The sequence below is a fragment of the Gopherus evgoodei genome, chromosome 2 (assembly GCF_007399415.2).
Source record: "Gopherus evgoodei ecotype Sinaloan lineage chromosome 2, rGopEvg1_v1.p, whole genome shotgun sequence".
NCBI classification, from domain to species: Eukaryota; Metazoa; Chordata; order Testudines; family Testudinidae; genus Gopherus; species Gopherus evgoodei.
This window is the reverse complement of record NC_044323.1, coordinates 120,909,946-120,923,354: the sequence shown is the minus strand read 5'-3', so window position 1 is coordinate 120,923,354 and position 13,409 is coordinate 120,909,946. Positions and strand designations below refer to the sequence as shown.

The 13,409-nt window shown below is 41.8% G+C and overlaps 1 protein-coding gene across 1 annotated transcript in view; it reads left to right on the top strand.

Moving 5' to 3' along the window:
* GABBR2 (gamma-aminobutyric acid type B receptor subunit 2) overlaps positions 1 to 13,409 on the top strand; it is a 930,408-nt gene that overhangs the window by 193,720 nt on the left and 723,279 nt on the right. The window contains exon 2 of the mRNA XM_030551629.1: positions 8,249 to 8,386. Coding sequence (XP_030407489.1) covers positions 8,249 to 8,386 — 138 coding nt within the window. The remainder of the gene's footprint in view (positions 1 to 8,248; positions 8,387 to 13,409) is intronic.

Below are 13,409 nucleotides of genomic sequence, written 5' to 3'. Positions count from 1 at the left end.
CTTTCTTCTTGCTCTCGCCACCTGTCCTCACATTCATTTTGTGCTTTCCTGCACTTTGACAGTGTCTGCCTCCACGCATTCTGCTGGGCTCTTTCAGTGTGGGAGGACTGCATGAGCTCAGAGAACATTTCATTGCAAGTGTGTTTTTTTCGCCTTCTAATCTTTGCTAGCCTCTGGGATGGAGATGATACAGGGAGCACTGAAACATTTGCAACTGCGGGATGAAAAAAAGGGAGAGTAGTATTTAAAAAGACACATTTTAGAGAACAATGGTTAGACACTTTCATGGTGAACCAAGCTGTTAACATTACATAGCATATGTGCTTTCTTTTCAAGATCACATTTTGCCTCTTATATTGAGGGTCTGCCGGTTAGGTATGAGAGATCACACACAGAGGGTCGGTGAGCAATAGAATTCGGCTTGCAGGCAGACATGGTAAGCCACAGTCTTTTGGCTTCTTTAACCTTCATAACATGTGGGAATGGTTTCAAACAGCAGCACCCTAATGTCCCATACCAAGCAGCCGTTGGGTGGGCCATTTAAAAGGAGGGGCTGTGATTTTTGGGTTAACATGCAGCACAAACCCAGCTAACCCCCGCCACACACACACCCTATTCTCTGGGATGATTTCATCACCCCTCTCACCACTGCGTGGCGCACAGCGGGGATGATTTCTGTTCAGCCACAGGCAAACAGCCCAGCAGAAACAGCCACCTCTGAATGTCCCCTTAATAAAATTCCCCTATTTCAACTAGATGACCATGAATGATATCACTCTCCTGAGGATAACACAGAGAGATAAAGAATGGATGTTGCTTAAATGCCAGCAAACACCGGGACCATAAGCTGCCATGCTTTGTTGTGCAATGATTCCAGACTATGTGCTACTGGCTTGGCGTGGTAATGGAGGATGGAATAAGGCTGCCCTCCCCAGAAATCTTTTGCAAAGGCTTTGGGAGTACATCCAGGAGAGCTTCATTGAGATGTCCCTAGAGGATTTACGCTCCATCCCCATATATGTTAACAGACTTTTGCAGTAGCTGTACTGGCCGTGAATGCATCCTAAGTCTTCAGGGCAAATTAATAATTAAACATGCTTGCTTTTAAACCATGTACAATATTTACAAAGTATCAGAGGGGTAGCCATGTTAGTCTGGATCTGTAAAAGCAGAAGAGAGTCCTGTGGCAGCTTATAGACTAACAGACGTATTGGAGCATGAGCAAGGGAATGCAGCCGACAAAGTGGGTATTCACCCACGAAAGCTCATGCTCCAATACGTCTATTAGTCTATAAGGTGCCATAGGACTTTTTGCAATATTTACAAAGGTACACTCACCTTCTAGGTGCCCACCGGGAGCCCGCCTTCCATGGATTGGGAGGGTACTGGCTCTTGGGTGATAAACAGTTCCTGGCTGTTGGGGAAAATGGTTTCTCTGCTTGCTGGCTGTGCGCTATCTTCAACCTCCTCCTCATCATCCCTGTTGTGTGAAAATCCATTGATGGAGTCCATGGACAGGGCTGAGGTAGTTGTAGGGGAATCCCGTAGAATGGCATGCAGCTCATCATAGAAGTGGCATGTCTGGGGCTCTGACCTGAAGCGGCCGTTTGCCTCTCTGTTTTTTTGGTAGGCTTGCCTCAGCTCCTTAAGTTTCATGTGACACTGCTGCGGGTCCTTGTTATAGCCTCTGTTCTTGATGCCCTTGGAGATTTTTTCAAATGTTTTGGCATTTCATCTTTTAGAACAGAGTTCTGATAGCACGGATTCATCTCCCCATACAGCAGTCAGATCTAGTACCTCCCATTTGGTCCATGCTGGAGCTCTTTTATGATTCTGGGACTCCATGGTTACCTCTGCTGATGAGCTCTGCATGGTCACCTGTACTAATTAGCTTGCCATGGTGGCCAAACAGGAAATGAAATTCAAAAGTTCACAGGGCTTTTCTTGTCTACGTGGCCAGTGCATCTGAGTTGAGACTGCTGTCCAGAGCGGTCACAACGGAGCACTCTGGAAAGCTTCTGAAGGCCAATACCATCAAACTGCATCCACGCTACCCCAAATTTGACCCAGCAGGGTCAATTTCAGTGCTAATCCTCTTATCAGGGAGGAGTACAGAAATCAATTTTAAGAGCCCTTTAAGTCAACAAAAATGGCTTTGTTGTGTGCATGGGTGCAGGGTTAAATCAATCTAATGCTGCTAAATTCGACCTAACCTCTTAGTGTAGACCGGGGCATAGTCTCATTCAATGCCTCAGTCAGCATCTAGTTGTGGTGTGGAGCTAGCTCAAGCTCAAACCAGCAATACTGAGATGGTGATGAGTAGTTGGGTGAGGTAACTAGAGGAGATAGAAGAAATAACATCAGTTCCTTTAATTGAGTAAGTTCTTCTGTCATTGGGATTTGTAAGTTAGATGTTATTCTGTCCCTCCAGCTGTTGCTGGATGATCATAATACAGAAGTAAACTAGTTAGTTTTCTGCTGTCTGTATCTAGCCAGGAGTTTGCAGCCTCCTATGCTATATGTGGGTCTTGCTACTAGTATCCAAACTCTTGTCAGCTCATGATTAGATTATTGGAATGTGCTCTACATTGGACCACTTATAATAATCAGGGCAACTGAAATGGTGCAGGAAGCAGCAATTCACTTATTGAGTGGGGCATCTTGCTGGGTGTATGTACCATTAGTACTCTGGGATCTGCACTGGGTGCATATCGGTCTCCAAATGGAGTTTAAGTAACTGGTTATGACCTGGAAAGCATTAAATAATCTGGGAAGTGCCTACTGGGAGAGTACACTTCTCTTCCTGTGACATATTGTCTCAGCTATGGACACTGGAAATGCTCAAACTAAATCCCCTTTCAGATATGGAGCTGCTGGGAGTCCACATGGGCGTTCCAGGACTAACCAGTGCCACCACTGTCTTGATCCAAAATAGCCCATATTTGGGAACCTCTAGAAATTCTGAAAGAGCCATCCATTTGACAGGGTTCTGGTAGAGGGTTGGATGAGATGGAGCCTTTTGTTGTTTGTTGGCTAACTGCCCAAGTAAAGTTAATCCTCTGTTAATGTTTGTTTTTTAATGCTGCTGGAAGTATTGTATTGATAATTGAATTGTCAGGGTGCCTAGATCTTTTGGGTAGGTTTATTTTTATTTTTAAATATAAAAGGATAAAATAAATAAAACAACTTACAATTTAAACTCCCAAACCTTCTAAAGGATCTCCCTACTTGGACCATCAAATCCAAGCGGAGTCCCATCCATTTTACTGAGGCTCCATGCAGGCAGATTCATTAGCAGGATCAGGCTCAGATAGTCAATATTTAGGAAAAGGATGAGAAATAAGATGTAACCGGTTTTGTAAAACAGATTGTATAAAGTCGAGTGTACCTGGCCACACAAAGCACAATAATTCGGTGGTGTGCGTCCATGTACCGAGGCTAGTGTAGATTTCTGGAGCGTTGCACTCTGGGTAGCTATCCCGCAGCTATCCCATAGTTCCCGCAGTCTCCCTGTCATAAACAGATAGCTAAGGGTTAATGTCTCTTTCACCTGAAGCACCTGACCAGAGGACCAATCAGGAAACCGGATTTTTTCAACTTTGGGTGGAGGGAATTTTGTGTCTGAGTCTTTGTTGTCTCTCTGCCTGCTTTCTCTGAGCTTTGGAGAAGTAGTTTCTACTTTCTAGTCTTCTGTTTCTAAGTGTAAGGACAAAGAGATCAGATAGTAAGTTATATGGTTTCTTTTCTTTGGTATTTGCATGAATATAAGTGCTGGAGTGCTTTGATTTGTATTCTTTTTGAATAAGGCTGTTTATTCAATATTCTTTTAAGCAATCGACCCTGTATTTTGTCACCTTAATACAGAGAGACCATTTGTATGTATTTTTTCTTTCTTTTTATATAAAGCTTTCTTTTAAGACCTGTTGGAGTTTTTCTTTACTTCAGGGAAATTGAGTCTGTACTCACCAGGGAATTGGTGGGAGGAAGAAATCAGGGGAGATCTGTGTGTGTGTTGGATTTGCTAGCCTGATTTTGCATTCCCTCTGGGGGAATAGGAAAGTGCTTTTTGTTTCCAGGACTGGGAACGGAGAGGGGGAGTCACTCTGTTTGGATTCACAGAGCTTGTGCCTGTGTATCTCTCCAGGAGCACCTGGAGGGGGGAAGGGAAAAAGGATTATTTCCCTTTGTTGTGAGACTCAAGGGATTTGGGTCTTGGGGTCCCCAGGGAAGGTTTTTCAGGGGGACCAGAGTGCCCCAAAACATTCTAATTTTTTGGGTGGTGGCAGCAAGTACCAGGTCCAAGCTGGTAACTAAGCTTGGAGGTTTTCATGCTAACCCCCATATTTTGGACGCTAAGGTCCAAATCTGGGACTAAAGTTATGACACTCCCCCACCCATTGGAATTCTGGGTTGAGATCCCAATGCATGATGGTGCAAAAACAGTGTCACGGGTGATTCTGGGTAAATGTCGTCACTCATTCCTTCCTCCGTGAAAGCAACGGTAGACAATCATTTCACGCCCTTTTTCCCTGGTTTGCCCTGGCAGACGCCATAGCATGGCACCATGCAGCCTGTTTTGCCTTTTGTCACTGTCACCATATGTGTACTGGATGCCGCTGACAGAGGCGGTACTGCAGTGCTACACAGCAGCATTCATTTGCCATTGCAAGGTAGCAGAGACGGTTACCAGTCGTTCTGTACCATCTGCTGTGCCATTGTAAATTGGTGATGAGATGACTATTATCAGTCGTTCTGTACCATCTGCTGCTGTCATGGGTGCTCTTGGCTGGCCTTCACTGAGGTCGGCCGGGGGCGCAAAGATAAAAATGGGAATGACTCCCCAAGTCAATCCCTCCTTTATGGTTTATCTAAAAATAGAGTCAGTCCTGCCTAGAATATGGAGCAAATGTACTAGAGAACCAGTGTATCAGAGAACCAGAAAGCACAGCCACTCCATGTCAGATCCCACAGAAATTATTAGCTGCATGCCATTCTAGGGAGTGCCCCTGCAACAACCCCACCCGTTGCTTCCCTCCTCCCCCAACCTTCCTGGGCCACTGTTGCAGTGTCCCCCCATTTGTGTGATGAAGTAATAAAGAGTGCAGGAATAAGAAACACTGAGTTTTTAGTGAGACAAAATGAGGGGGAGGCAGCCTCCAGCTGCTATGATAGTCCAGGCAGGACATTAAACGCTGGAGGGGGGGGAGAGGAGCCCAGCATCCTGCTGCTATGATAGTCCAGGCAGTACAGAATCTTTTCTTTAGACATGAAAGGGGCGGGGCTGATGGAACTCAGCCCCCGGTTGCTATGATGAGGACGGTTACCAGCCGTTCTGTACCATCTACCGGAAATGACCGGGAGTCATTCCTATTTTTACCCAGGCGCCCCCAGCTGACCTCATCTGAGGCCAGCCAGGAGCACTCACAGGATGATGAGGACAGCTGTCAGTCCTTTTGTATGGTATCGTCTGCCACCGGGGAGGGGAGGGAGAGGATGCAGCTATTCAGTGCCGCAGCACCGCATCTACCAGCAGCATGCAGTAGACATAGGGTGACATATAAAAAATTCAAGAAACAATTTTTTCCCTTTTCTTTCACGGGGGGGGGGGAGGGGTGGTAAATTGACAACATATACCCTGAAACACCCTGGACAATGTGTTTGACCCTACAGGCATTGGGAGCTCAGCCAAGAATGCAAATGCTTTTCGGAGACTGCGGGGACTGTGGGATAGCTGGAGTCCTCAGTACCCCCTCCCTCCCTCCATAAGCGTCCATTTGATTCTTTGGCTTTCTGTTCCGCTTGTCACATAGCACTGTGCTGTGGACTCTGTATCTTAGCCTGGAGATTTTTTTAATTTTTTTCTCATTTCGTCTTCTGTAACAGAGCTGTGATAGAACAGATTTCTGTCCAGTATCAGATCCAGTATCTCCCGTATGGTCCATGCTGGAGCTCTCTTTGGATTTGGGACTGCATCGCCACCCGTGCTGATCAGCGATCCACGCTGGGCAAACAGGAAATGAAATTCAAAAGCTCGCGGGGCTTTTCCTGTCTACCTGGCCAGTGCATCTGAGTTCGGATTGCTGTCCAGAGCGGTCACAATGGTGCACTGTGGGATACCGCCCAGAGGCCAATACCGTCGATTTGCGGCCACACTAACCCTAATCCGATATGGTAATACCGATTTCAGCGCTACTCCTCTCATCAGGGAGGAGTACAGAAACCAGTTTAAAGAGCCTTTTATAGCGATATAAAGGGCCTCATTGTGTGGACGAATGCAGCGTTAAATTGGTTTAACGCTGCTAAAATCGGCTTAAACGCGTAGTGTAGACCAGGCCTGAGTGGTGAACTTCAGCATGAGTCATGTTACTTTAAAGATTTCATTTTTAAACATGCTTGTAGATTTTAAATTTGTGGAGTAAGGGTTTTTTGTTCCTCTGTTCCTTTTATATGTACTATATTTTATTGGCCAGACGTCCCAACTATTTCTTTAATATTGACGTTCTCCTTCTTCCACATTTTGGTTTGCACTTTCCATAAATACCATTATTCTGTGAAATACAAATACCACTAAATATCCACACACACATCAGCAGTTGCATCAAATAACCTGAAGTTGGTATAATGGGAAATAGATAACTGGACCTACAACCTGGACTGGTGAGGTATAAATCTTTCAAGCCAAGAGTACAGTATGTTGAAATGTTTTAGAACTTGACCTAGTTGTAAAGTGTCATTGAAGTTCTGCTCAAGATAAACTGCTACTTCAATTTGGGGACATTCCTCAATCCAGTAATCGCATCGTTAATTCCTTCATTGTTTGAGTTTATCAGCAGTCCATCAAATTGATAAGTCTTTGCCAAGCTGAACGAGTTTTATGGAAAACATCTGACATAATAGGGAGAAAGAAGAATCCATTTGTACTGTATCATGCAATAAAAATGCATTAAGTGCAAAACTGTATCCTTTGATAAGAGTAAGAAGAATAATTCTGTCCCAAATGGAAATAGAACAATATTTTTCTTTTAAAGTATGAAATCTGTAAAAAGATTAATATATGCTTGCAAATGTCTTAGTAGAAATCTGTGTTCTTTTAACAAAGTGCAACACAATTAATACTCTATTCAAAATAGGATGATAGTAAATGTTATATCAACAATTTATGAATACATGTGAACAAATGAATAGTTATAATTAAATATTGGAGGCTCTTGTACCATGGTTTTATAAGGATTATATTTAAAGAGGACTTCCTAGGATAAAAAGGGGAGAACTAGAAAAAAGAATCTGCTGGTCCCATTAGCCACCATATAGCCTGACAGATATCTGATCTGTATCTGCTCTTATTAACATCTGGAAGTCAGAATTATTGATTTCAGGCATATGTTCTACTAACATTCTTCTACAACATGAAGTATCAAACTGCTACTATATGAGATATTATAAAGAAGTTGAGGCTGTTCCAGCATAAGCCTGAGAGTTACATCCCTTGCAACTTTGACTGGAATTGTTCTTCAGGCTTCATTTTTTGAGCTTACTCGCAAACTACAGTAGAGCTCTTTATAATTTAAAACAAGGAAGTAATCCAATTGTTTATAGTCATAGGATTTTAAAATGACACTTTCTTGATGTTTTGACCAATTTGTGTCCTTGTTACTTAAAAGTATTGTTTTATTATATTGTATATATGTATACACATAAAATATAGAGGTTTTACATTTTTTTAATACAAAATAATGTTATTTGCATGCTTTGACATGGATTTAACTTTCACAACAGATGCCAGTGCATAAAATATATTCTTTGACAAATCTGTCATGTCAAGAATTAACATACTCTACCAGAGAAAATCTAGCTGAGTAGCAAAATGATTCTATTAAAATTTTGAATCATCAGTACTTGTTCTTTGTCACTGCTGCTTCGTTCTCCATCACAGACATTAATGGCTAACATTTTAGCTATCAAAATTCTGGCAGTGTGGGCACAAAGGAGTTAAATGATGAAAGAAACCTTTTCTATAAGCTTTGCCTCCAGTACAGAGGCTGGGCACATTGAGAGTCCTTGTGTTCAGGAAATCCAAAGCTCTGGTGCACAGCACTTTGCGAGTTTGGGCACTAAGAAATCAAACCCAGTCAATTCAATGTCTGAATGTTTTGTCTGTTCAGTAGTTTGTTGCTGAGTCATTGTTATCTGTAATGGTCCATATTGTCAGCGATTTCTAGTTAAGAAAAAATTCTTTTTTTTTTTGCAGTGTGACAATGCAAAAGGACTTAAAGCCTTCTATGATGCAATAAAATATGGACCTAATCATCTGATGGTTTTTGGTGGAGTATGTGCAACAGTCACTTCTATCATTGCTGAATCCCTAAAAGGATGGAATTTGGTTCAGGTAAGTCATGACATATAATATATTTGACTAGTGACTGTTTAAATTCTTTAAAGTAATTATTGGAAAATTAATAACTGTCAAAAGTTTTGATTAATGCTTTGCAAAATGTTAAATGTGAATAAATATACAATAACTTTGAAGGTCAATGAGGTTATATATAAAAGGGACAATCATTTCAAATACTAATTTGAAACTTTAACTTAACACTTTCAAGGATTGGCATATTGAGGCTTCAAAAATATTATAAAGCTATTCAAAATATTTGTGATTAGAAATTAAAAGTATTTGGTTTACCTGGTTTGTCTTGGCAGATATTTATTTACATTTTATGTGATATATGCCTGAATTTGTAAGATTAATGAAATACAGTATAGAGAGATCATTCAAGCAACTTAGTGTACTAATCCAGTGCCTGATCTAAAGCCCAATAAAGTAAATAGAAAAACTCCCTTTCATAGAATCGTAGAATATCAGGGTTGGAAGAGACCTCAGGAGGTCATCTAGTCCAACCCCCTGCTCAAAGCAGGACCAAATCCCCAACTAAATCACCCCAGCCAGGGCTTTGTCAAGTCTGATCTTAAAAACCTCTAAGGAAGGAGATTCCGCCACCTCCCTAGGTAACCCATTCCAGTGCTTCACCACCCTCCTAGTGAAAAAGATTTTCCTAATATCCAACCTAAACCTCCCCCACTGCAACTTGAGACCATTACTCGTTATTCTGTCATCTGGTACCATTGAGAATAGTCTAGATCCATCCTCTTTGGAACCCCCTTTCAGGTAATTGAAAGTAGCTATTAAACCCCCCTCATTCTTCTCTTCTGCAGACTAAACAACCCCAGTTCCCTCAGCCTCTCCTCATAAGTCATGTGCTCCAGCCCCCTAATCATTTTTGTTGCCCTCCACCGGACTCTTTCCAATTTTTCCACATCCTTCTTGTAGTGTGGGGCCCAAAACTGGACATAGTACTCCAGATGAGGCCTTACCAATGCCGAATAGAGGGGAATTATCATGTCCCTTGATCTGCTGGCAACAGTGGTTTCACCAGGAATTGAAATTGGGTTTTTTTTTTGAAGTTATGGGGGGGCGGTGTCAGGGCTGATGAGATATATAAAAGAGATATGAATAAAGTAAATGTTTTGTTAGGATAATGCAAATTTAACATAAGGATAATGCAGGTTACACCAAAACACATAACAGATCTAGATTTCTAAAAAATATATAGTTTAAAAAAATGTATTTAATTTAAATTGACTTTTGAAAAATAAACCATCATAGGATAAGAAGGAAGTCCTCTCATGGATCAGTAACTGGTTAAAAGATGGGAAACAAAGGGTGGAATAAATTATCAGTTTTCAGAATGGAGAGAGATAAATAGTAGTATCCCTGAGGGGTTGGTACTGGAACCATTACTGTTCAACATACTCATAAATGATCTGGAAAAATGGGTAAACAGTGAGGTGGCAACATTTGCAGATGATACAAAACTATTCAAGATAGTTAAGACCCAGGCAGACTGTGAAGAGTTACAAAGGGATCTCACAAAACTGGGTGACTGGGCAACAAAATGGCAGATGAAATTCAATGTTGATAAATGCAAAGTAATGCACATTGGAAAACAATCTCAACTATACATACAAAATGAAGGAGTCTGAATTAGCTGTTAACACTCAAGAAAGAGATCTTGGAGTCATTGTGGATAGTTCTCTGAAAACATCCACTCAATGTGCAGTGGCAGTCCAAATAGCAAACAGAATGTTTGGAATCATTAAGAAAGGGATAGATAATAAAACAGAAAACATCATATTGCCTCTATATAAATCCATGGTTTGTGTACACTTTGAATACTGTGTGCAGATCTGGTCACCCCATCTCAGAAAGATATATTGCAAATGTAAAAGGTACAGAGATGGGCAGCTAAAATGATTAAGGGTATGAAACAGGAGGAGAAATTATAATGACTGGGAATTTTCAGCTTAGAAAAGAGATGACTGAGGGGGGATATGATAGAGGTCTATAAAATCTTGACTGATGTGAAGAAAGTGAATAAGGATATGTTATTTAATCCTTCACATAACACAAGAACTAGCAGTCACCCAATGAAATTAATAGGCAGCAGGTTTAAAAAAAACAAAAGGAAGTACTTCTTCACACGACATAAAGTCAACCCGTGGAACTCTTTGCCAGGGGATGCTGTGAAGACCAAAACTATAACAGGATTAAAAAAAGAACTAGATAAATTTGTGGAGAATAGGTCCATCAGTGGCTATTAGCCAGGATGGGGAGGAATGCAACACCGTGCTCTGAGTGTCCGTAGCCTGTTTGCCAGAAGCTGGGAATGGGCAAGAGAGGATGGATCACTTGATGATTACCTGTTCTGTTCATTCCCTCTGAAGCACCTGGCCTTGACCAATGTTGGAAGACAGAATACTGGGCTATATGGACCATTGGTCTGACCCAGTATGACCATTCTTATGTAAAAATTAATTATAATAAAAATGTTTAGTACAGAAACTCCCCAACATAATGACCTCTCAAGATAGCAATGATGTGAGATAACAACCTTGGCAAATAATGCATTTTAAAAATCTTGCCCTACTCGGAATCATATTTATATAAGTTTCCATTCCCAGTCACAAATCTAGCATTCTAGAGCAAATACACTAAAATATAGTCCAACAAACAAATGTTTATTTAACATGCCCCTCACTTTTCCCACCACCACACCCCACTCACCACTGTTGTCCTTGGTCAGTGGAGACTCGGAGTTCAGAGGTGCTTTCATGTGAGTACACCTCCCAGGTGGGGGAAAAGAGGGAACCTTGCTACTTCCTCGAGCTGCTCACTGTTTGCTCATGCCACTGCTGTTTGTTGTGCCACCGTTAACTCCACCATTCTGCTGCCAATGGCCCTGCGCTGTCATCTTCTGCTGCCACCTGCCACTGTGACCTCTGCGCTTTGGTCTCTTGAGTTTCCACCCAGCTCTCAGTGATTTCAGCTGAGCTCTCAGTGGAGGAACTTCACTGCTAGTGCAGTCTGGGCTGTCTCTTACACAAAAACACTGTACCCACAGGAACACTGTCCCCACAGCAGGACTAAGCACTTAGACCTGATTATTGGTGATTTCAGCTGCAGCGGTCACTTAACAGAACAAAATACTAATCAGCTCTGTCTTTAAACAGTGGAGAGGGACAGGCCCCCACTCTCTCTCGATGCCCTCAATCAGCACAGGCTAAGTACAGTTCTACTGCCCTTTACTCATACAATAAGAACAACATTTTATTCCCCCACTCCCACAGCATTGAAGTGATTTGTAACCCAACCCAAGCCAAAATCTATCACTTGGGCAACACAGCTCTGTTTGCTGGATACTTAGGTAGATTAGGTATGAATAAAAATACAACCAGCCCCCAGGTCATCACTAGCTGTCAGGGAGAGCTCATTTAGACTTTTCTTACAAATCATCATTTGAAATGATTAGGTTGGCCAACGTCACCAAAATGAATGCACTGACATTGTCATAAAAAACAACAGCTGTATAAGGAAGCTAGTCTGTATTCCTACTTTTCAAATCTATTATACTTTTTCAGATACACGTATTTTATCATACACTGTATATGCTTTTAAAGTGTGTAATAATGTTTCAATTTCAATTCAAATTTCCAAAAAGTCACTAAATTGGCATGTTTCAGAGTAGCAGCCGTGTTAGTCTGTATCTGCAGGAGTACTTCTGGCACCTTAGAGACTAACAAATTTATTTGAGCATAAGCTTTCGTGGGCTACAGCCCACTTCATTGGATGTGTAGACCAACCAACTCTAAGAGGCTAATTAATTAAGATGAGCTATTGTCAGCAGGAGAAAAAAATTGTAGTGATAATCAAGATAGCCCATTTAAGACAGTTTGACAAGAAGGTGTGAGGATACTTAAATGGGGAAATAGATTCAATGTGTGTAATGGCTCAGCCATTCCTAGTCTCTATTTAAGCCTAAATTGATTGTATCTAGTTGGCATATTAATTCAAGTTCAGCAGTTTCTCGTTGGAGTTTGTTTATGAAGTTTTTCTGTTGCAAAATTGCAACCTTTAAATTTGTTACTGAATGGCCAGAGAGGTTGAAGTGTTTTCCTACTGGTTTTTGAATATTATGTTTCCTGATGTCAGATTTGTGTCCATTTATTCTTTCGCGTAGAGACTGTCCGGTTTGGCCCATGTACATAGCAGAAGGGCATTGCTGGCACATGATGGCATGATGTGCAGGTGAACAAGTCCTTGATGGTGTGGCTGATGTGATTAGGTCCTATGATGGTGTCACTTGAATAGATATGTGGACAGAGTTGGCATCGGGCTTTGTTGCAAGGATAGATTCCTGGGTTAGTGTTTTTGTTCTGTGGTGTGTGGTTGCTGGTATTTGCTTCAGGTTGGGGGGCTGTCCATAAATGAGGACCGGTCTGTCTCCCAAGATCTGTGAAAGTGAGGGATCAGGTTTCAGGATAGGTTGTAGATCTTTGATGATGCACTGGAGAGGTTTTAGTTGGGAGCTGAAGGTAATGGCTGGTGGCATTCTGTTATTTTCTATGTTGGGCCTGTCTTGTAGTAGATGACTTCTGGTACTCTTCTGGCTCTTTCAATCTGTTTTTTCACTTCAGCAGGTGGATATTGGTTGATAGAGGTCTTGTAGGTGTTTGTCTCTGTCTGAGGATTGGAGCAAATGCGATTGTGTCTTAGAGCTTGGCTGTAAACAATGGTGTGTCCTGGATGGAAGTGGCTGTAAACAATGGTGTGTCGTATGGTGTGTCCTGGATGGAAGCTGGAGGCATGAAGGTAAGTATTGCAGTCAGAAGGTTTCCGATATAGGGTGGTGTTTATGTGACCATCGCTTATTAGCACAGTAGTGTCAAGGAAGTAGGCCACTTGTCTGGATTGGTCTAGGCTGAGGTTGATGGTGGGATGGAAATTGTTGAAATCGTGGTGGAATTCCTCAAAAGCTTCTTTTCCATGGGTCCAGATGATGAAGGTGTCATCCATG